This window comes from Arachis stenosperma, chromosome 5 (genome assembly GCF_014773155.1).
Source record: "Arachis stenosperma cultivar V10309 chromosome 5, arast.V10309.gnm1.PFL2, whole genome shotgun sequence".
Taxonomy (NCBI): Eukaryota; Viridiplantae; Streptophyta; class Magnoliopsida; order Fabales; family Fabaceae; genus Arachis; species Arachis stenosperma.
Genome location: NC_080381.1, coordinates 37,302,134 through 37,327,869, shown reverse-complemented (window position 1 = coordinate 37,327,869; position 25,736 = coordinate 37,302,134). Strand labels below are relative to the sequence as shown.

Sequence of the window (25,736 nt, the reverse complement as noted above, 5' to 3'; positions counted from 1 at the left end):
AAAGGGGTATATTCTGTGAAAAATTGATATTTTTGGCAGTTCAATCAATCTGTTGATTGCCTCAAGAGGACTAGAGGTGGCTATGAAAGCTGCACATTCTAGAGAAACTTAGACTTATTCTCTAGTTGGGGCTCCACAACATGTTTCCTACCACTGCACTCTGGTACCATTGCAAATTGGTTGAGTCTGCTATCTGTTTTAGATGTCGAGCTCATTCTAAGACTGTCCTTCATTACTTAAGAGACTGTTCCAAGGCAAATGATATCTAAACTCTTTTGGATTTACCAATCCTCATTTTTTCAATGTTCAAGACCTTAAAGCTTAGATGCTTCAGGGGTTTGATAGTGAAAACCTATACAAATTTGCAATGGGACTGTGGTGCATATGAGTTGACCAAAATGAGGACTTCATTGCCAACAAGGGTTACTCTACTTCTTTAGTGAGACTCAATGCGTGTGCCATGACTGAAATATTCAAAGCAATGGAGATTTTTGACACTTATATAAACTGATCCAGCTGCCTTCCCGTTTCTGGTATTGTCTAGAATCTAGATTTTTTGAAATCGAATTGCAGCAGAAGCGTATTCAAGGAAAAAGAGTTGGCTAAATTTGGTTGAGTTCTCTGCAGTGAAGATGACAATTGGGTCCATAGTAGGTATAATAAGGTGCCTGGGGTAAGTGTGCTTTGTATAGAGATTTGGACAATTTGGTAGGAGTTGTTGATAGCTCTGGAGGTGAGAGCCAACCAGATCTATGAGGTGGACCCAACAAACACTTTTCTTCTTGTAAATCACTAGTACTTCTCTAAGGGGCATGAAGAGAAGGCTCTATTACAAAGGATTTTCGAATTCAAGAATCATGGAAATTGGGATATATGTTTTGTGTTGATCCAGCTGAGTGCAAATTGTAACACCCTATCATACAAAGTTTTATGCTTAAGTCATAATTCAAAGATGGCAAGGTATTACGACATCTAAAAATTAAAATTTAGTACATATAGTAGTGTGAATAATGATTATAACCAGGAGTTTTTGAAGAAAAAAGGGGTAAAACAAAATCATAACTCGAAAGCGCAAAACTCCGATCAATAACGCAACGAATAAAAAAAAAGCTAAAGCGAGATTATATATACAAAGGAGTGTTAAAAATAGGAATATCAAAACTTATAATCTGGTTTCGAAGATAACCGGTCTGAGCATAGAAATATATATACATGTAAATAAAATAAGAAATCCCAAGGCAAACCCAAAGGGACAGAAATACAGAATACCTATTCTCCAAAATCTCCTCTAAGAGGAGTCATCACAGTTTGTATTATTTAGTGGAGATAAAGTATCTAAGCAAAACATATAAACCAAAAATAGAGTCCCGAAAACCAAGGATCTTTGCGAATCCAGAAGTCTCCAGCATGCTTCAGCGAGAAGCCTCACGTCCCGCATCTGAAAACCACAAAATTCGCATGGTTCTCAGTATGGTAATAGTGCCCACATATCTAACATGTAATGTCGTCCTAAGAAAGCCAAAGGCAATCCTAGAACTTGTAACAGATAATTCAAAGCTTATAAACAGGCTAAACTATAAATGGCAACTGACTAAAGAGCTTCAGTCTAACTAATACTTCCCTTTCCAAATCCTTTAGACCTCCCAACCACCAGCAAGAGTATAATATGGCAAACACAGTTATAACAAACAAGAGATATACAAATAGGAAACAGATACATCATTTAGACAATTAGCAAGTAATATGCAGTCAATTAGGCAATTCCAAACAATTCACACAGTATGCATATGATTAATGCCTGTCCCTATGGATGATGATATCATCTGTCGGTTATATAGCCAACCCGACAAGTCCTAGTAGCTAACCATTGGACTGTCCCTCTGTCGTGCATCCCCAACTCGAGTTATACTCAATATAATCATTATTATAATCATAATCCATATCCAACACCCTCACTGGTGTATATTCACGGGGGTGAGCTCATCTGGAACTTTCATAGCGTCCGGTCACACTTACGACATAGGGTCAGCAGAGTATCAAGTCTCCACCTGGAGCACGTGTTGGCTAGCCACTGCTTTCACTCAGGGAAACTTGTATCTCAGATAGTGGAAGTGCAACATTCATATTTCATTCAATAAGCATATACGTGTGGGTGGAAAAACAGCCAAGTGACGCCTACGCATCAGCCACGCGTACGCGTGGGTGCGTTTGTGACCCATGCACAAAACTGGCACAATTCTCGCACAACTCTTGGGAAATTGGCTGGGCATTTGGTGCAGCGCATCGACACGCACGCGTGGGCCACGTGCACGCGTGGATGGTGCATTTTCGAAAAACGACACGTGTGCGTCAGTCACGCCTACGTGTGGGGATGCATTCTGCTAAAAAATTTTCAAAGTTAAAAGCTGCAGAATTCATAGATTCAACCTCCAATCTTCCGACGGACATAACTTCTTCGTTTTAAATCCTTTTTCACCCATTCTTCAAACGGCATGAACATCCCAGATCCAATTTTATTTCTAAATAAGTTTGACACAAAACGGGGATCCGGAGTCCAAGTTATGCTCCGTCAAAGTATGCCCCAAAACCATATTTTCGTACAAAATCACAAAGTGCCATTTTCAAAACAAACCAATTTCATCGCTTTTCAAAATCAACCAAAACATACCAATTTCAACCCTTTTTAAAATCAATCAAAATATACCAAAAATCAACATCAAACCTCCTCAACTCACACATTAACACTTTACCACAATTCACAAAACCATTATCCGATCATTTTACCCATCTCAATCAAATGGTTAATTTACAAACACATTAATATGTTATACGTCCTTCCTCATCCCAGTTTCCAACAATACCATTTCCAATCAACCATCATTATACATAATCAATATCATACTCACCCTCAATATGGTTTCACCCACAAATCAACCTCAATCATTCATCAAGCATATATCATAACATGCATTTTTCTCATTAATCACACCATCAAGGCATCAATATTCATAACCACATATATGACCACATCATATATCTCAACCATTCAACAACATTAACAATTTAATGCCTATCTTAGGGCCTCTAGCCTAAGTTTTCACACCACATTACATTTTAGATACAGGAAATCGAGACCATACCTTAGCCGATTTTCCAAGCTCAATCGGAGCACTTCCAAACCACTTATCCACAAGCTCTCAAGGTCTCATCACCACCAAGAACAGATTTTTGCACACTAAAGCCCTTTTCCAAACTTTTCAAAATCTCAATCAAGCTCCAATATTCACATACACACTACCTAAGCCACAATCATCATACCCAAACATCATAGAACAATAAATTACACTAGGGTTGAGAATCTTAGCACACCCAAGGTTCAAGGAGACAAGATTAATCTTCTTCTTCAAGAGAGTTGGGTCCTATAACATCAAAGAGCCCAAAATTTCAACACTTTTCACCATGAAATTCAAATTTAGGGGATGAGAAACTGAACCAAAATCATGGCTTACCTCAAGAATAAAGTAGTAGATTTTGTAGAGCTCTTCGTGGTGAACGCGTGACTGCAAATAGTGCGGCAATCAGAGCTCTAGATCTAAAGTTATAGTGGTTTGAAAATCAAACAAGGGTTAGAACTTGAAAGAGTGTTCTTCCCCTTTGTGCCTCCATTTCCAACGTGAATGAGTGTTAAGTGAGGAGAGAGAGAGTGATGAAATGAGGATTTTAGGTTTAGTTTGGTTGGGCAAGGGCCTAATATGTGTTCGGTTGGCCCGGTTTGTCCCGTTCGGTCCAATCTTGGTCCGATTTCTATAAAATTGGTATCGAAATTCTCGTCTCAATCTCCTCTATCATATTAAGTCATAAAAATCACATGTTTTGGGTTTCTAGAATAAATTCTCATTTATGGGTTAATTAGCCATTAATTAACCGGGTTTTACATTCTACCCACCTAATTAGGAATTTTGCCCAAAAATTCTAATTCAATTACCTGAGAATAAGTGCGGATAGTCAGCCCACATCTCCGACTCAAGTTCCCAATTGTGTTCCTCAACATCGCCTTGACTCCATGCCACTTTGACTAACGAAACCTCTTTTTCACGCAATCGTTTGATACTAGTATCATCAATTCAAACTGGAGTCATCGGAAGCGTCAAATCTTCTTTTAACTGAACCGATTCAGGCTCTAACACATGGCTAGCATCAGGAGTATACTTCCGAAACTGCGACACATGAAATACATCTTGCAGGTTCGAAAGATGAGGTGGTAGAGCCATCCGATACGCCACCGGTCCAACCCTCTCTAGAATTTGAAATGGACCAATGTACCGAGGATTCAACTTCTTTGCTTTAATCGCCCTACCTACTCCTGTGGTCAGAGTAACTTTAAGGAAAACATGATCTCCTCCCTCAAATTCCAAGGGCTTCTGCCTTTGGTCGGTGTAACTCTTCTGACGACTCTGCGCAGTAAGCATCCTATCTCGGATTTTCTTGACTTGTTCAGTGGTCTCAGCTATCATTTCTGGCCCCAACAAGCCTTTCTCCCTAGCTTCATACCAGCATAGCGAAGATTGACATTTTCTCCCATATAAAGCCTCATACGGAGTCATTTCGATGCTCGCATGGCAGCTATTATTATACGCAAACTCCACTAGCGACATATATCAATCCCAGCTCGCCGGTTGATCCAGAACACAAGCCCTCAACATATCTTCAAAGGTTTGGATCGTCCTCTCGGATTTAGCATCTGTTTGAGGATGGTAAGCTGTGCTCAAGCTTAATCGGGTTCCAAAAGCTTTCTGAAATGCACCCTAAAACCTCGAAGTGAAACGAGAATCTCTGTCAGAAATTATAGTAGCAGGTACACTATAAAGTCTCACGATTTCCTTTATGTGTAACCGTGCTAGCTCCTCAAGGGTGTACGTCATCCGAATGGGTAAAAAGTGAGCTGACTTCGACAATCGGTCCACAATCACCCAGACAGCATCAAAACCGGCCCTAGTCCTTGGCAATCCCCACACAAAGTCCATTGTAATGCTTTGCCACTTCCATTGCAGAACTTCTAAAGGTTGCAACATCCCAGCAGGTCTTTGGTGTTCAATCTTCAACTTCTGACAGGTCAAACACTTTAAAACATATTCTGCCACATCATTCTTCATACCCGACCACCAAAACATTGCCTTTAAATCATGGTACATCTTAGTACTTCCCAGGTGAATGGAGAATCCACTTTTGTGTGCTTTCTTTAAGATATCTTGCCGCAAAGTGCCAATATCTGGTACAATGATCCTACCCTTGAATCTCCATAACCCATCTTTATCCTCCGACACTCTCCACTGTTTCCCTTGCTCAGTAGCTGGTAACACCTTCTATAATGCTTCATCATTTTCATGAGCCTTTAGAAGTTCAGATTTAAAATCACTGGAGATCTGTAATCGACTCAAACATAGAGTCCTAGACACTTCTTGAACACCAATTTTCAGACTCTCGAATCCCTTGAGAAACTCCTCTTCTAGGAGCATCATCCAAGCCGCATACAATGACTTTCGACTTAACGCATCCGCCACTACATTCGCCTTTCCTGGATGGTAATTCAACTCAAAGTCATAGTCCTTTAATAATTCCATCTACCTCCTTTGTCTCATATTAAGCTCTTTCTGATCAAAAAGATATTTCAAGCTCTTGTGATCAGAGAAAACTTAGAATTTAACCCCATAGAGGTAATGCCTCCACACCTTTAGTGCAAACACAACCGCAGTGAGCTCCAAATCGTGCATAGGATAATTAACTTCGTAAGGTCTCAACTGACGTGAGGCATACGCCACCACATTACGATGCTGCATCAGCACGCACCCTAGACCCTTTAGTGAGGCATCACAATACACCTCGAACGACTCATTTGGCTCAGGTAAAACCAACACAGGTGCAGTGGTCAGCTTTTGCTTCAACGCCTAAAAGCTCTCCTCGAACTCAGGAGTCCAAACAAATGGCGCGTCCTTGTGGGTTAACCTCGTCAATGGCAAAGCTATTTGCGAAAAGCCTTTAACGAATCTTTGGTAATAGCCAGCTAAGCTCAGAAAACTTCTTATCTCAATTACTGAGGTTGGTCGCCCTCAATTCATTACCGCCTCCACCTTAGATGGGTCTACTGTTATCCCTTGTTTACTCACCACATGACCCAGAAACTTCACGTCCTTCTTCCAGAATTCGCATTTAGACAATTTCACATAGAGCTTCTTTTCCTTTAGTATCTGCAACACGGTCCTCAAGTGCTCTGCATGCTCTTCTTCAATCTTGGAATGAATCAGTATGTCATCAATGAAGACAACAACAAATTTATCCAGAAATTGACGAAATACCCTGTTCATATAATCCATAAACACTGCAGGAGCATTTGTCAATCCAAAAGACATTACAATGTACTCGTAATGACCATAACGAGTCCTGAAAGTGGTCTTAGGGATATCCTCACCCCTCACCCTTATCTGGTAATAACCAGATTGCAAATCGATCTCGGAGAAAACCCCAACTCCTTGTAACTGATACATGAGATCTTCAATTCTCGGCAGTGGGTACTAATTCTTTATTGTAACCTTGTTCAGCTGCCTGTAGTCCACACAGAGTCGCATACTCCCGTCCTTTTTCTTTACCAGCAACACTGCCGCACCTAAGCCACAATCATCATACCCAAATACAACATCTCAATACCCAAACATCATAGATCAACAAACTACACTAGGGTTGAGAATCTTACAACACCCAAGGTTCAAGGAGACAAGATTAATCTTCTCCTTCAAGAGAATTGCATCCTATAACATCAAAGAGACCAAAATCTCAACACTTTTTCCCATGAAATTTGAATTTGGGGATGAGAAACTAAACCAAAATCGTGGCTTACCTCAAGAATAAAGTAGTGGGTTTTGTAGAGCTCTTCGCGGTGAATGCGTGGCCATAAATGGTGCGGCAGTCGGAGCTCTAGATCAAAAGTTATGGTAGTTTGAAGATCAAACAAGGGTTAGAACTTGAGAGAGTGTTCTTCCCCTTTGTGCCTCCATTTCCAATGTGAATGAGTGTTAAGTGAGGAGAGAGAGTGATGAAATGAGGATTTTAGGTTTAGTTTGGTTGGGCAAGGGCCTAATATGTGTTCGGTTGGCCCGTTCGATCCAATCTTGGTCCGATTTCTATAAAATTGGTATCAAAATTCTCTTCTCAATCTCCTCTATCATATCAAGTAATAAAAATCACATTTTTTGGCTTTATAGAATAAATTATCATTTATGAATTAATTAGCCATTAATTAACCGGGTTTTACACAAATGGTGTGGTAGATTGATTTACCAAATATGGTGCCCGTGGTAATTGCCACACATGAGTTTGGCTATAGTCACCCCTCCCCTACTTCAATTACTTCTAGGTTATCTAAATTACAGGACTTCCCCCTGTCATCCTTGTTCCTTGTCATTTGTTTTTTGCTTTCTTTTTTTAGCCTTTGTTCAGCAATTTTTTTTTAAAAAGAACTAAACAAGTGATATCTATTGTTCTTATATAGTAATTATTCTGAAGTATATCTTGTCTCTTCTGGACCTTTGATGCAATCCTTCTTTTGGGTGGAAGAGTTATAGTTTGGACTACTAAGAAGGAGATTGTGGGTACTACAAAAGGTATTTTAACCCTCAACTTAATATATGTACAAATTGATAATTCTTCTTTTCACTTTCTAAAAGGATACATTTTACCTTTGTTCTCAAGTTCTTTTATAATCAAATAAAGCATATTTGTCTCAACGTCTATATGATCAGCTACAACCAAGAATTGAGTTAAAATAATATAGGATAGCTATTGTATATTAATCAAATTTTAATATCACAAATTTGAGTTTAATGTTAATTAAGCCAAATTATAACATATAGATCATCTGTATTTCAACCACAATTATTATTTAACAAAATTTTTAGTTGTATTACATATTTTGTAAATTAGATTTAAACAATTATATTAATACAAAAGAAAAAATAGCCTCTTAATTTAGTATAGAAAGGTTATCACTTGTTCCATTGTACGAAGCTGGAAGTTTTTTATTCCAATCACTTTAGCCATATAGATTTAATGTAAAAATGTTAATGGTGATGATCAGATAAAAATCCTGTATTATGGACAGCAATAAAGAGAGGTGCATGGTGCGCAAGGAATAGGCTGATCCCTTGTTATATTTGGCTTCATTTGAAAGTTTGAATTTTTCACACATCTCTAAGAAGTGAGCTTGTAACACCCTTGCTATCTGATGAGCGGATAATTTATACGCTTCATTGTTTTTAGGTAGTTTCTAGTAGGATCTAGCTACTTTTAGGGATGTTTTCATTAGTTTTTATGCAAAATTAAAATTTCTGGACTTTACTATGAGTTTGTGTATTTTTCTGTAATTTCAGGTATTTTCTAGCTGAAATTGAGGGACCTGAGCAAAACTCTGATAAGGAGGCTGACAAAGGACTTCTGATGCTGTTGGATTCTGACCTCTCTACACTCGAAATGGATTTTCTGGAGCTACAGAACTCCAAATGGCGCGCTCTCAACGGCGTTGGAAAGTAGACATCAGAGCTTTCCAGCAATATATAATAGTCCATACTTTATTCGAGATTAGATGACGCAAACTGGCGTTCAACGCCAGTTCCATGCTGCATTCTGGAGTCAAACGCCAGAAACACGTCACAAACCAGAGTTAAACGCCAAAAACACGTTACAACTTGTCGTTTAACTCCAAGAGAAGCCTCTGCATGTGTAAAGCTCAAGCTCAGTCCAAGCACACACTAAAGTGAGCCCCGGAAGTGGATTTCTGCATTTAGACTTATTTTTGTAAACCCTAGTAACTAGTCTAGTATAAATCGGACATTATACTATTGTATTAGACATCTTTGAATTATTTTTGGATTACTTTATGATCTTTTGATCACGTTTATGGGGGCTGGCCATTCGGCCATGCCTGGACCATCACTTATATATTTTCAACGGTGGAGTTTTTACACACCATAGATTAAGGGTGTGGAGCTCTGCTGTACCTCGAGTTTTAATGCAATTACTACTATTTTATATTTAATTCAGCTTATTCGTGTTCTAAGATATCTGTTGCACTTCAACCTGATGGATGTGATGATCCATGACACTCATCATCATCCATCCTTATGAACGCGTGATTGACAACCACTTCCGTTCTACCTTAGAACGAGCACGCATATCTCTTGGATTCCTTGATCAGAATCTTTGTGGTATAAGCTAGAATTATTGGCGGCCATTCCTGAGAATCCGGAAAGTCTAAACCTTGTCTGTGGTATTTCGAGTAGGATTCAGGGATTGAATGACTGTGACGAGATTTAAACTCGCGATTTTTGGGCGTGATGAGAAACGCAAAAGAATCAATGGATTCTATTCCGACATGATCGAGAACAGACAGATGATTAGTCGTGCTGTGATAAGAGCATTTGGACCTTTTTCACTGAGAGGATGGGAAGTAGCCATTGACAACGGTGATGCCCTACATACAGCTTGCCATGGAAAGGAGTAAGAAGGATTGAAAGTATGAAAGCAGTATGTTGTAGAGGTCCAAAAGGAACATAGCATCTCTATATACTTATCTGAAATTCTTACCAATGATTTACATAAGTATTTCTATCTTTATTTTCTGTTTATTTATTATTATTATTCGAAAACTCCATAACCATTTATTATTCGCCTAACTGAGAATTACAAGATGACCATAGCTTGCTTCATACCAACAATCTCCGAGGGATCGACCCTTACTCACATAAGGTTTATTACTTGGACGACCCAGTGCACTTGCTGGTTAGTTGTGCGAAGTTGTGAAGAAAGTGCTGAGTTAGTAGATGCGCATACCAAGTTGAATGCCATTATTAGAGATCACAATTTTGTGCACCACTATCAGAATGTCACGCTTCCGGTTGCGTCACTCTGATAGCGAGAAGTATTACAACGACTTCATATATTTAATAATAAAATAAGAGCCTTTGACTCGAAACCGTATTACTCATTTCTTTTTAATAAAAACAAAAATACTTTTTAAGTGAAAATAAATAAGCATATACATATATACAAAACTTCTTGGTCAAGCAACTTACAACTATTATATACATATAAATTATTACAGTCACGACTCCTATCCCTCTTACAAAAATATAATAATAAAGGTGAGAGAAAGTCTATAACATATGTATACAAAATAAAATAACATATCTAAGAACTTAATAAAATTCCGCAAGCTTCCTTGTCCGTCCTAAAAAGATGAAACTGTAGGAGGTGAGAACAATGTCCTCGAAAGAGTTCTTAATAGAAGGTTTAAGAATTGTTATAAGAAGATACATATAAAGAGAAGAATTGATTTCAAGGCAGTGATTATCGTTCATCCTATGAATCTTTTTAAAATCTAATGGCTAATCATCCAAAACCTTTTCAAAAACCAATATTTAATTATCCAAAAAGTCCAAACCTTTCTTTTCTTTGTAAGAAAATCTTAATCAGTTTCCTAGACTGTATAAATGACTAACCTGTTCCAAGCATAGGTTCATTAAGTCTAAGCTGGACCAGCTTGATTTTTTATACTTTACTAAAACCTTAATCAGAAACCAATCACGGCCCCCAGCTCAAGAAACTCAATCAAATCAGCGATCAAATCATCACATCAAGTAAACAACCCTCAGTTTCACCACTACCAGTATGAGGGATCTCTCAGTTGCACATACATACAATACAAACAAGGAAAATACAGATAGAATGCAAATACAGCAAGCAGGCCAAATAGCAGATAAGCATAGTTAAACAAATAGGCAAACCAAAACAATGCACACCCAAACAAAACATACATATACAGATGATGTATGCCTATCCTATGACTGATGGTAACATCTGTTGGTTATATAGCCAGCCCGACATGTCCTGGTATCTAACCGTGGACAGTCCATCTGTACGCGCATCCCCAAGCTAAAAAATAACCATGGAAAAATTCCAAGCTCATCTATGGGGGAGACAAAATCCCAAGCTCAAATTTATACATGGGAAAGCTACCCCAAACTCAAATTCATATATATATATGCATGCACATGGGAGAACCCAGGGAATTAAAGTGCCCGGTCACATCTTACGTACAGAGGGCCAACAATTTGTCTCAAATTTGCAAGTCACATTTACTTTTTAATTCATTATTTATCAATATTATTATCATCATCAATTCATTCTTTTCTAAATAAGTCACTTCAAATGAAGCCTCCAATTTTTATAAAAATTTCGGTAGTATCTCCTCTAAAACTCGGACACTGCCACCCTTCTCGAGTCCTATTCAAACATTCCTCAAACTCTTCTCAACCATTTCCAAATAGCAAATCATTTTCAATAATCAAACCATTTCCAAATATCAAATTCTTTTCAAATCTGTTTTAAACCAAATTCCAATATCAAATCAGGTTCATTATCAAACCAAATTTGAATATTAACTCTCTTCCTAACCAAACCAATTCTAATATTAAATCTTTTCTAAAATCAATTCATTTTCAATAACAAAACATTTTCAAACCTCAAGAAAATCAATTCGACAACCGCCAATTTAACAAAATCAATGACTCAAAATATACAACCTTCTTAAACAGTCAATAATTCCACCAAACAGACAATTACAATCATCCAGAGCAACTCAATTCAGTCCAAAAGACTTATGAAATCACAAAAATATACTTTTCGCATTAATATCAACTTGTAACAACTCTCGAAAGTAAAATAAGTTTAAGAAAAGAGCCCCTATCTCGAATAATCGAAACCCATAAACCAAATGCGTCAAAGAAACCCTTTTCTCTCGGCCCGCACTTAGCGACAACAGCATCCACAACTCCATTTACTTTTGCAACAATCGAAACGGCTTTTATTTCAACCATGCAATTACTGGAACTCTACCATAGAACGTTAATATCGCAAAATTCTCAATAATCTATAGCAGAATAATAGTAGTTAGGATATCAAGGTTACAATAACTTATTGCAGCTAAAGAGAAATAAGGCAAAGAAGCGGCAATAGCTGCGGGGACCTTTACTGATGACAAAGTAACTCATGATAATCGAATTCCAAGAAAACAGAGGCTTCAGCTATAGTTTTTGGCAAACCACAGCTGCGGTGGTGCAGCTTCCAATAGCAGTGGCAGCAATGGCGAAGCACCAACGGTGGTGACACTCCTCCTCTCCCCTCAGTTCGCACGTCTTTCTCTCTTTCTTCGCCATCAGCAGCGTCAATGGATCTGGCGGTGACAGGACAACTTGACGGTGACATCCATGGGAGCTCTATGCGAAGCTAACAGCGAGGGAAGGCACAAATAGCGGTGAGCCCTTGACGTTAGGATTTTTGCCAGTAAAGAATTTCATAAAAACAATTGCGTTGTAGATATAGTCTCTAAACCGACAGAAATCCCTTCGTACAAACGTTTTGGTTGTCACAAGTAACAAACCCCTAAATAAATTGATAACCGAAGTATTTAAACCTCGGGTCGTCTTCTCAAGGAATTGCAGGGAAGTATGTTCTTATTATTGGTTATGAAAAAGGTAAAATTGGGGTTTTTGGATTAAGGTAAAAGGTTAGTTGGGCGATGGACACAGGTATATTTTCAAAGCAATAAAAGTAAATGAATGACTGTAAAATAAACTCTTGGCAAGGTATGAAGAACTGGATGTCCTATCCTAGTTATCCTTATCAATTGTGATGAGAATTGGATTTTTCTCCCACTTTGTTAACCTCTAACTATGAAGGTAAGTTAAGTGGATAAATTAATTCCAATTTTCAATCAACAATGAGTTTGATAAATCAAGAGTTACCAATTATTTAACCAAGACCAAACAGAAAGAAAATTGTATCTACTAGAATAACAATATCTTCAGATTGGGGATAATAAAAAGAAAGCAAACACAATTCTGAAATACCTTAATTATATTAAATAAAATATTCAAATCATAACATGGGAAAGTTCATAAATTTAATTGGAAAAATAAATAAAAAGGAACATTGAACCTGAATCGAGAGTCACTCTTAAAAACCAAGAGAAGTCCTAAATCCTAGTTTCTAAAAATCCTAATTTCTAATCCTAATCCTAATCCTAAGAGAGAGGAGAGAACTTCTCTCTCTGAAAACTACATCTAAATTATGAAAAGTGAATTATGAGTGCATGATAATGAATGGATGCATTCTCCCACTTTATAGCATCTAATCTGTGTTCTCTGGGTCGAAAACTGGGTCAGAAACAGCCCAGAAGTCACTTTCAGCGCTTTCTGGTCCGTACAGGTCGCGAAAAAGTGACGTGGCCGCATGGCTCACGCGGCCGTGCGGGTTGCGTTCCTGCCAGGTCACGCGTCCGCGTGACTCACGCGTTCGCATCGCCTGGCGTCGAGGCAGCTATGGCAAATTATATATCAAATGGAAGCCCCGGACGTTAGCTTTCCAACGCAACTAAAACCGCGTCATTTGGACCTCTGTAGCTAAAGTTATAGCCGTTTGAGTGCGAAGAGGTCAGCCTGGACAGCTTAGCAATTTCTCCAACTTATTGTATTCCTTCCTACTTTTGCATGCTTCCTTCCCATCCTCCAAGTCATTCTTGCCTTGTAATCTCTGAAATCACTTAACACACATATCAAGGCATCTAATGGTAATAAGAGAGGATTAAACATAGGGAACTTAAGGCCAAAGAAGCATGTTTTCAATCAAAGCACATAATTAGGAAGGCAAATGTAAAACCATGCAAATAGTATGAATAAGTGGGTAAAGAGTTGATAAAAATCACTCAATTGAGCACAAGATAAACCATGAAATATAGGTTTATCAACATCCCCACACTTAAACAATAGCATGTCCTCATGCTAAGCTCAAGAGAAACTATAAAGAGATGAAGAGGAATGATAGAATGTATGAGATGCAACCTATGAATGCAACTAAATGCAACATGCTTCTACCTACTTGGTTAAAAGTAAACAATTCTTTTAAGAACATATATGAACTGGATTTCACTAATTCAAATCACAAAATACAATACAAATAACTTGCAAGAAGAAGATAGCTCATGAAAGCAGAGAACATAGAATTGAGCACTGAACCCTTACTGGTAGTGTATATCATTCTAACTCTCAAGTGTCTAGGGTCAATTCTCTCAATTCTCTACTAATCTTGCTTTCTATAGCTTGCTCTTCATCTAACAATCAACAAAAATTTAATGCACCAATACACAAATCAAGAGGTCTTTTAAGGGTTGTAATAGGGTTAGGGTCAAGGTAGGATTGTATTTGGCCAAGTGGACTAAAATTTGAATCCTTAATTAACATAAACTATTCCACCTAACTTAGGACAATCCATGTAATCATAATATAAAATCTGACTTCCCATTAACTATGTTTTCCACATATTCATGCATTATAATTTCAAGTACAACTCATATGCATTGCTTTCACCACTTACTTTGGGGTATTTTGTCCCCTTTCACTTATTTTGCTCTTTTTTTATATATATTTTTTCTTTTGTTTTTCTCAATGCATATGATTAATTTATTGAATGCATGAACATGTCCTAAACATTTCTTTCACATTTTCAGAAAATTCTAACATACTCAATTCTCAAACCAGATGTTTTCAAACCCACTCTTCCCCACACTTAATTCATAAGCATTCTCACTTGTCTAAGCTAACCAAGGATTCAAATTAAGGACATTATTGTTTTTCGCTTAGAGTTAATGATGTGCTAAAATAAAGAACAAAGGGGTAAAATAGGCTCAAAATTGGTTTGCAATAGATAATGAAAAGGTTAAGGCCATATGGGTATGTAAGCTCAGTGAAACAAGGCCTCAATCATATAAGTGTATGCATACATTAAACAATGGAAATATAGAATCAAGCAAGACAAAGATCACAATTTTAGAGAGAAAAACACACACCAAAATTAAAATATTGGTTGATAAAATGCAACCAATCAAATAGGCTCAAAATCTCACTGGTTTTGTGTGTTCCAGCTTTAAACCATGTTCCAAAATAAAATTTCTTCATACAAGTTATTCAAAAAGTTATTAATTTAAATTAGTGAAATACTATAAAAATTTCTTGAAAAAGAAAATATTACTTCAACCAAGTGGTAAAATATGCAAAAATCAAACAAATATGCAAATGCAATAATGAACTATCAAATAAAACATTGGTGTTGAAATAGGAAAGAACTAACCCATAGAGATCAGTATCGACCTCCCCACACTTAAAGATTGCACCGTCCTCGGTGCATGCTGAGATGTACAGGTGGGCGGGTGGCTCCGCAGCTTGTGCTCTTTGTTTTCCTTTCCTTGCCAGTGGTATAAAAGTAGCGTTCTCTTTACCTTTCTTGGTGGCCATCCTGAAAGGAAACGAGAAGAGACATTAGCATTCAAGGTTTATAGCAAGGAGAAGAATAGGAAATGTGGTAATCAATGCACAGGTATGGATAATGATGTGAACACATGGTCATGACTACATGTGGCAAATCAACAATGGAAATATAGCAAGTGCATGTGAGGAAAATTGAATGCAAGGTGTTTATTGGCATGCCGGAAAAGGGCATGAGAAGCATAGGTCAAGCATTCAATGTCCAAATTAGATTACCAAGTTGCTCAAATTAATAAGATGTTTGTAAAAACAATTATATCTAAGTAATAAAATAGAAAATGGGTTTTGTGAAAAGCAGGCATATAGAGTAGTAGATTTAGAAGAGATCTAAAAATAGTGCAAAATGCCATATGGGCGTTTTCACAAACACATAGCATGCATGTTAAATAAGGTATGGAAAATATTAATTAGAACATGCAATTAACCCTTATAATAATATGTAATTGTTTAAACAAATCCCAAACAATCCATAAGCAACATAAAAATAATGACCCAAATAAAATTCCACACCAATGAAAATAATGCAATGAATGAAAGTATGCAAATAAATGAAATAAAATGAAAGAAAAGAAGAATAAGAAGTGAAAGAAGGGAAGAAGAGGTAAGTAAGAAGGAAAGAAGAAAGAAGAAAAGATAGAAGAAATTAGGATTGGGGAAGAAAAGATAAGATATTTGGCAAATTAGGATAAGCTGTGCAGCGCAAGCAAGGCGGACGCGTGGAGCACGCGGTCGCGCGACTTACGCTGTAAGTTAATCGACGCGGTCGCGTCGGTCATGCGGTCGCGTGACTCAATTTATGCTACTGGCGCGAGGGCAGCCTCGCGCTCGCACAACTCTCTGTTCAAAATCTTATTTTGCCAAATTTTGGGTGATGCGATCGCGTGGATGGCCATTTTTGAAAAAATGACACGGCCGCGTGGGGCACGCGTTCGCGTGGGGGGCTTGGGCTTCTAGCACAAGTCCAGCCCAATTCCAGCACAACTTTCGGCCATACACCATTTTTACGTCGAATTTGAGGCACGCGGCTGCGTGTTTGGCACGCGGTCGCGTGGGAGGCCATTATTTCCATGTGACGCGGTCACGTCAGCGACGCGGTCGCGTGGGATGAATTGTGCCATTGGCATGCCTCCAACCACGCTCTCGCGTGACTCTCTGTTCGTTTTTTATTTTCTCCCCTCTCCTCGCGACGCGGACGCGTCGCTGATGCGGTCGCGTCGCGTGACCCCTTTTATATATATATATATATATATATATATATATATATGCAAGTATGCAGTATGCAATGTTAATATGAATGTTATGCAAAACTCCAGTTTCAATACAATAAAATAAAATAAAACTTGAAAACAAATAAAACTGAATAAAAATGAAAAAGGAATGATCATACCATGGTGGGTTGTCTCCCACCTAGCACTTTTAGTTAAAGTCCTTAAGTTGGACATTTGATGAGCTTCCTGTCATGGTGGCTTATGCTTGTACTGATCCAAGAATCCCCACCAATGTTTGTATCTCCAGTAACCTCCGGGGTCCCAGACTAAGCACGTAAAGCCCTTACGAAGCTTTAAACAGATTCTTAGGCTCCCGGGATGACAAATGTCAGAACAGATCCCAAGATCCCAAACCTTACCTTTACACCCGTTTTTGTCTTGATCTGCATTTTTCCAGCCAGGTGAAAGGTGATCTGAATTCTCACTGCAGCGACCAAACAGCTTCCTAGACCCATTTAGTTGAGCTTTATACCAACCTTTGCGTTTAAACTTAAAGCTTCCAACCATAATGAACCTTGCAGGACAATTCTTACCACTGGCCATCTTTCGCTTACTCTTAATGTTACAGAGAGCTCTAAGTTGACCATCCATCTCCAGTAGCCCATATTCAAGTGGAATTAGAAAGCTAAGGGATATGAATTTTACCCACTTGAATGTTGTGAAGGATGATGGCAACTTAGGGGGAGGTGTTTTTAATGAAATTGCAAGCTCCACTCCCTTGTGCTCTTCTCTGATAATTACCACCTCTTTGCAAGCTTTTTCAATTTCAACCTCTTCCTCTTGGTAGCTCTCTTCCAATTCAATCTTCTCTTCATTGCTTTCCAAGGGCATGGGAGGTTGTGCTTCTTCTTCTTGAATCTCCATCACTTGATCAACCTCTTCCAAGTCTTCAACTGTGATATACCTTGGAGGTTGTACACCCTCCTCAGCATCAATTTCAAACGTCTTGGAAGGGGGTTCTATGACTGGACTTTCCCATGGAAGTTCTGTATCTCATAAGTCTTCAATCACTTCTTCCTCTGCAATTATTATGGCTTCCTCCACTTGTTCCAATACAAAGCCATGTTCCTCATTGTCCACCAAAGTTTCGAGTATCTCCTTCATGCTTTGCTCTTCTGTTGATTCTCCACATGTAGCCATGGGAGTTCTTTGAGTGCTCAGATATTGGGAAGCTATTATATTTACTAATTCGCCTAAGGTGTCCACAAAATCTTGCACACTCTTATTTATCCTTTCTTGCCTTTCTGAAGAATTTTGAAGAAAAACACGAAGTCTGTCATCCATTGGAGATTGGGATGGATATGAGGATTCATTGGTTGGAAGAGAGGGTTCATAATAGGAAGGTGGTTCATCTTGATAAGTATATGGAGATGGGGAATATTGAGGTGGTGGTTCTTGTGAGTAATTGGGTTGGAATTGGGGTGGTTCTATATATGGTTCATATGGCTCATAAGGTGGTTGATATGGTGGTTGAGGGTTAGGGTTATATGGAGGTGAATGGCGGAAAGGGGCTTGTGATTATGGTGGTCCAAAGTTATGTTGAGGAAAGGGTTCATAAGCATATGGTGGCGGTTGTTGGTAGTCCATTGGATGTGCTTGTTGCCATGAGGGTTGATCAAATCCTTGTGGCTCCTCCCATCTTTGATTGTTCCAACCTTGATGCCTGTTCTCATTGTAATTTCTTCTTCCTGCAACATTATTGTAACCAGACTCATAGCCAAAGGGGTGAGAGTTCATAGTAGTTATCAGAAATAAGGGGGAAAAAGGAGAGACAAATAAACAAGTAAAAAAAAATATTTTTTTTAAAAAAAAATATTTACAATAACCAATAATAAGGCACATGTTTGCAATTCCCTGGCAACGGCGCCATTTTGACGTTAGGATTTTTGCCAGTAAAGAATTTCATAAAAACAGTCGCGTTGTAGATATAGTCTCTAAACCGACAGAAATCCCTTCGTACAAACATTTTGGTTGTCACAAGTAACAAACCCCTAAATAAATTGATAACCGGAGTATTTAAACCTCAAGTCATCTTCTCAAGAAATTGCAGGGAAGTATGTTCTTATTATTAGTTATGAAAAAGGTAAAATTGGGGTTTTTGGATTAAGGTAAAAGGTTAATTGGGCAATGGGCACAGGTATATTTTCAAAGCAATAAAAGTAAATGAATGACTGTAAAATAAACTCTTGGCAAGGTATGAAGAACTGGATGTCCTATCCTAGTTATCCTTATCAATTGTGATGAGAATTGGATTTTTCTCCCACTTTGTTAACCTCTAACTATGAAGGTAAGTTAAGTGGATAAATTAATTCCAATTTTCAATCAACAATGAGTTTGATAAATCAAGAGTTACCAATTATTTAACCAAGACCAAAAGGAAAGAAAATTGTATCTACTAGAATAACAATATCTTCAGATTGTGGATAATAAAAAAAAAGCAAACACAATTCTGAAATACCTCAATTATATTAAATAAAATATTCAAATCATAACATGGGAAAGTTCATAAATTTAATTGGAAAAATAAATAAAAAGGAACATTGAACCTGAATCGAGAGTCACTCTTAAAAACCAAGAGAAGTCCTAAATCCTAGTTTCTAAAAATCCTAATTTCTAATCCTAATCCTAATCCTAAGAGAGAGGAGAGAACCTCTCTCTGTGAAAACTACATCTAAATTATGAAAAGTGAATTATGAGTGCATGATAATGAATGGATGCATTCTCCCACTTTATAGCCTCTAATCTGTGTTCTCTGGACCGAAAACTGGGTCAGAAACAGCCCAGAAGTCACTTCCAGCGCTTTCTGGTCCGTACAGGTCGCGGAAAAGTGACGCGGTCGCATGGCTCACGCGGCCGCGTGGGTTGCGTTCCTGCCAGGTCACGCGTCCACGTGACTCATGCGTTCGCATCGCTTGGCGTCGGTGCAGCTATGACAAATTATATATCAAATTGAAGCCCCGGACGTTAGCTTTCCAACGCAACTCGAACCGCGTCGTTTGGACCTCTGTAACTAAAGTTATAGCCGTTTGAGTGCGAAAAGGTCAGGCTGGACAGCTTAGCAATTTCTCCAACCTATTGTATTCCTTCTTACTTTTGCATGCTTCCTTCCCATCTTCCAAGTCATTCCTGCCTTGTAATCTCTGAAATCACTTAACACACATATCAAGGCATCTAATGGTAATAAGAGAGGATTAAACATAGGGAACTTAAGGCCAAAGAAGCATGTTTTCAATCAAAGCACATAATTAGGAAACAAATGTAAAACCATGCAAATAGTATGAATAAGTGGGTAAAGAGTTGATAATTTTTAATCAAGTATTCTAATTTAAAATTGGAGATAATATAATTAATTTTATTTTATAAAAAATTAAAGTATTAAATTCCAAAATATCAATTAATTAAACCAAATTATATAAAATTCTTATTATTTTGTAATTACTAATCTTTATAATTTAAATATAGAAAATAAATTCGATAATTATAAAATCAGATAAAATCTTAAAATATTTTAAATCCAATTAATAAAAATTTTTTTAATTATCTTTAATAAAGTAATTTCTGAGATTAAAGTACTTAATAAATAAATAAATCGAAATGAGCTTCATAATAAGATTTTCTAAAAATTATGGGTCTTACAGAGCTAGCCATAGTAGTTTGTGGAAAGAGGCTGGATAAACGTAGTCGAGTCGAGATGTTGTTTGCCTTTTGGTTGAAATATCGCACTGCAAAATTCTTATTTGTTTGTGGAAGTTTTTTAGTGGGAATTATTAAAACCTCCATAATATATTTTATTTGTAATAATTTTAAATAATATAACAAAAACTCCCACTGTTATAATAATCTTAACCCAATTAATTATTAAAAGACCAAACCAGACAAATATTAACGAATCATACAAAAAAAATCAGAAGAGTTCTGAGAGAGAGAGAGAGAGAGAGAGAGAACGAAAGGTCTGAACCCTAAAATATCGATTCCAGCCACTGCCATTCATATCCTCGCCGCAGTTGCGGCCATGTCTCCTCCATCAAAGCGTCGTCGGTGGAGTTATGAGGATGAGGTGATCGTGGAGCTTCTCAATTCGTGGAACTCTCGCCTCTCGGGATAGTAATGCTTTATATCTTAGGCTTCTGTGTCGTCTTTCACGGCGGGCACTGCCGCTGATTCTACTTTTGCTCCAGCGGCTTGAAGCACTCAAAGAGCGGTTTGGGCGCAGACTCGGTGGTGCTGGCTGAGTAGATCTATAAGGCGAGCGAGCGAAAGACTTTGGAAGCTTCGATTGAAGCTGCGATAGTGCGATCGAAGCTATCAAATCTTGTGGAACTAATTCTCATGTCGTTCCGAGTCATTGAGGTGAGGATTTGTTCCTACTTTGTAAAAGTTTCCATGAACTGAACTAGGATCTTTAATATATCATTGCATGAAAAATAAAAAAGCTTTGATAGAAGTTGTAGTCATATCATCTTTGATTGTTTTTGTTCTGTTGCAGATGAGTAACTTAAAGAGTCATTACAACACATTTAAATTGAAGATAATTGAAATCCCCTGCTTGCTTTATTTGAATTGTTTTTTAACTGCTATGCGAGCTGTTGGTCCAACTCTTCTCACGATTTGGTAATTTCTTTTGTTATTTCAGGTTGGAAGAGTTTGCTTGCTGTTGGTCCAACTCTTCTCAAGGACTAATCTCTTTTGCAGCTTTATCGTTATGCTTGCTACTGTCCGATGTGAAGAAATTTCCCGGGAGAAGTATAAAGCTGCAAAGAAGGTATTGAGAGCACTTGAAAAAAAGGGGACTCATATTTGACTGAATTAATTGATTGATTTTATTCAATCTACCAACATAAAGATATATATAACTGCTACTGCTGTTTAAAATTTCATCATAATGAAGTTATTTTTGCCTATATCCTTGATCTCTATATGAACCTAATTAATTCTAATTCCTAGTATGAGATATTTAAGGTGAATGATTATAAGCTAGCTAGCAATATTATTTGTGCATTCCTAATTACTAATGCTAGGGAAGTTTCTTTCAAATTAGGAATTGCATCAATTGGAAGAGGATATGAAACGTAGCCCTACTGAATATTTGAACAAGCTCAGTTTACAAATTGATACTTGTTTGTCAGAGTGAGTATAATTGACTTTTCATGACACCATAACATTGAATTCTTTGTTTATATTAGACTGCTAGTAGTAGCAATGGTTTTGATTGTTTTATGTGTTGGAAAAAGAAGGCTTCATACTTTCCTCCCACTTTAGTTGGAAAAAGATTGATGTTGTAATGTAAGAAATGAAAACCTACCAGGTTCTAGCTCTTAACTGCATGCTTATTGTTTCCTTTGTCATCATTCATGAAATCGAATAGTAAGAATGGTTGTGAATTTAGGCTTAGTTTATGGGTAAATATTCCACATAAGTCATAACACAGAATGATATAATGAAGATGGAACATCTCTCTGTTTATATTATATATTATTATATTAATTAATGGTGGTTTAGTAACTATTAATTTGTGTCTTGCATCTAGGTCTCTGTTTGCTTCTAAGGCGATAAAAGCCAGAGATTGTATTTTGAAGGTTCCTTATAGAGTGGTAGGCATCCACTCTTAATCTTTCCTCAAACTATATGTTATGGCTTGCTTTTTATATGTCACAGTGACAAGTCACTCTTGATAACATAGTATTTGTAATTGGTTTTGTAGCAAATAACAGCAGATAATCTCCCTGCTAAGATCAAATCTCTTATCAGTGAGGAAGTTGTGAATGTTGCAAAACTTGCTGTTCTTCTTCTAATTGAGGAGAAATTGGGTCAGGTACCATTGTTATCATGTTCCTGTAAAAGGTTTCATCTGAAATTTGGAAATTGTTGAACTTTTGCAAACTTTTGAGTTTTGTTCTTGGTAAAATCTAGAAGCTTGCTTGTATGTCTGAAATATCTCTCTCTGTATGCAGGACTCTCAGTGGAATCCTTATATCTGCCATCTACCATGGCAAGAGGAGTTGACATAACACGGCAGGTTTTCTTTTCATTTTGGTTTTTGAGTAATGATCTTTATCTTTTTAACATGGTAAAAATTGTTCTTGTTACATGGTGTATGACTATGATTTATTTATTTTTCTTTTACACATTTCATTACATTGTGTTATTATAAACTATATTATTAACTATGGTATTTCTTTTGATCGTAGATTTTTTGGAATGAAAGTGAGTTGGAGATGATTCATTGAAGCTCGGTTTATTGGGAAACAATTAATCAAAAGTCTCAAATTGAAAAGGACTTCTTGGCGATCAGGCCTATAAGTGCTTTGTGTCGGCTATATATATATATATATATATATATATATATATATATATATATGAATATTATATTCAATAATCTTGAATTCATATTGGAAAATTGAATTTTGTATTAATTGATAAAAATTGAATAAAATAACTAAAAACAAAATACAGAAATGATAAAAAATTTACTAAAAAAATGTATTTATTATATATATATATATATATATATTATGAAATATAAGTCATTTTCTATCAGGGGAGGAATACACATATATAATAGGATGAAACATCTAAGAAAAAACTAATCAAAATATAGAAACTTTATACTAGAATAGGTAGTCTTGGAGTATGGAGTATAAGAGGTCATGATGAATTGATTACTTCTATATTTAAAATTTAGAATCATCAAGAGTTCTTTCAATCAAAATTAAAGAAATGTATTAAGGATAGTAGAAGAACAACGTTTGAGACAGAAGATCTTGGGGTTTCTATTCTTCAAGATTTGCATACACAGCGACAGTCTCTACTGCAAGCAAATAACACGGTAATGTTTAACTTTCTTGAATAACTAACGATTTGTCTGCATTTCTTTTGGTTATTAATTATATTTTAGGAACTATACACCCCTGAAATAAAAACTTAGGCAGTATTTTGACTTTTATCTCTGGGATTTGACTCTCATGTGGCATTTGTATAGTGTGTTTCTAGTTTCTTAACTTTATTTGCGATTGAAGATATGCTCTTCTGTCTATTGATGGTTATGTCATCTCATGCAGCTTTATGGAGTAATATTCTATAGTTATAATCTCTTCTATAGTTATATTCTATAGTTATGTTCATTGTTCAAGAGTTTGGACATAAGTCTGTATTTTATCATGTTATTTTTAATATTTTGTAGTTGTAATAATGTGATTAGAAAATGATGGTAGTGTACTATATTTTGTTTTAAAGTATTTCTTTTATTTTAATTTTTTCTACATTTTTAATGTCTTGCTTAAATATTTCTTTTTAATAATAAATGATTAGTAGTGTAATAATAATATAGATTAATTTTTAAAAATTATATTGACTGGTTTGAAACCTCTACAAAATAATTATTATTTTTAAAATGAAAAAGTCTTTTTTGTGGGGGTTTTAAATCACCACAAATATTGACCAAGAACTGCCACAAAAGTTCAATATAAAACCCCACTAAACACACACAAAACCCCACACTGAATAGATTGTGGAGGTTTTTAAAAATCTCCACAAAAAACCTCGTGGCACTTCAAATTTTTGGGGTTTTAAGAACCCCCACAAACTATTCGGTGGGGGGTTATAAACCTCTACAAATAAGAAAAAAAATTATCACAAATAAACAAAAATCTTGTAGTGTCGGTATGTATAACATAATGGGCATATTCGTTAAATGGGTTGCTAGTAAGAGGCTGATGTATGTTGTTTTATTTTATTTTATTTTTTTGAAATTTAACGTGTGGAGTGGGCTGAGTGAGAAAGAATTTAATAAAGTCCAATATTTAGTAGAATAATTGTCTTAGGTTTTGGAAGGTTGTTAACGCCGAACGATAAATAAAGAAAGTTGTAAGGTATTTTACGTAAAGTAGTAAAATATATTGGTAATTAATACAAATGCAATACATGTAATCATGAATTCTTTGATTAATATGTATAAATTTGTATTAGATCAAATACTTGTTATGTTTTGGTGATTAGGCTTGTTAAATATATGCTTTCGATGATTAGGTTTGTTAAATGTATGGTTGAAATTTTTTATGCTTATGTGGGAATGCATTTGTGAATTTAGAAAGGCGTATGATATAAGAAGAATGACTATATGAGAATAAATAAAAATACAAAACAACGATAGATGGATAAGATCATTATGGACATGTTAATTAGCATTAATATGATAGACATCGTTGATAAAGATGCCATTAAGCTTTTCATACTAGGAAGAGAAGATTTGATACTACAGTTAGACTTTGACAATATAGGAGGAGTTTTAAGAGTGGTAAATCGAAAAGAAACGGTTGTGTGGTAGGACTGAGTGGAAAATGACTTGTAGAAATTGACCTAATGCTCTCTATAACACTCCCGTTACCCTAAATCTTATCTATAGACATAAAGCGAAGGATAATAAAGTATTACGACAGTTCTAAAGCTCAAACAATAGTAAATATTGAAGAAAATAATAATACTAGAAACTCGATGAAAGAATAAAAGCTCAAAATCGCATGAAAGCGGATTTACAAAGCATGAAGCGTTCACACATGATAACTAAAAGCATGAAGGCAGAAGATACAACATAAGATGTAATATAATAATAGTCAAGATATATATATATATATATATAAGTATGATAGTCATAGAGTGCCATCCTCAGCCCGCGGAGTTTAGGCTAACTAGTTATAAACAGACATAACAGAGTTTTTGAGTTAAACAGTGTATACAACTTATCTCTCAAAGTACGCCTCTAATGCAACATAGTATGACAACAAAAGTGAGAGAACTACAACATAAAAATCAAAATACAAAGATAACAAAAGATCCTCTGCTCTGTGGTGCACGAAATTGCAATCACACTTTTGCAACCCCGCACAACTAACCAGCAAGTGCATTGGGTCGTCCAAGTAATACCTTACGTGAGTAAGGGTCGATCCCACGGAGATTGTCGGCTTGAAGCAAGCTATGGTTATCTTGTAAATCTTAGTCAGAATATCAGAAATTATCAGGGTTGATTGTGAAAAGCAAAAGAACATGA

At 36.5% G+C, this 25,736-nt stretch overlaps 1 protein-coding gene across 3 annotated transcripts; it reads left to right on the top strand.

Annotated features, from left to right (window-relative positions):
* The first annotated feature begins 20,573 nt into the window (after positions 1–20,573).
* Positions 20,574–24,664, top strand: LOC130982755 (uncharacterized). 3 transcript variants are annotated; one of them, XM_057906835.1, is made up of 7 exons: positions 20,574–21,043; positions 21,327–21,455; positions 21,732–21,820; positions 22,221–22,284; positions 22,395–22,505; positions 22,645–22,705; positions 22,882–24,664. In XM_057906835.1, exons 1-6 carry the CDS (start codon positions 21,023–21,025, stop codon positions 22,699–22,701), a joined length of 471 nt encoding a protein of 156 aa, XP_057762818.1. In that variant the 5' UTR covers positions 20,574–21,022; the 3' UTR covers positions 22,702–22,705; positions 22,882–24,664. The 3 variants fall into 3 exon arrangements, with proteins under 3 accessions (XP_057762818.1, XP_057762817.1, XP_057762816.1); XM_057906834.1 differs by having other exon boundaries at positions 22,645–22,709; XM_057906833.1 differs by having other exon boundaries at positions 22,645–24,664.
* The last annotated feature ends 1,072 nt before the right edge of the window (positions 24,665–25,736 follow it).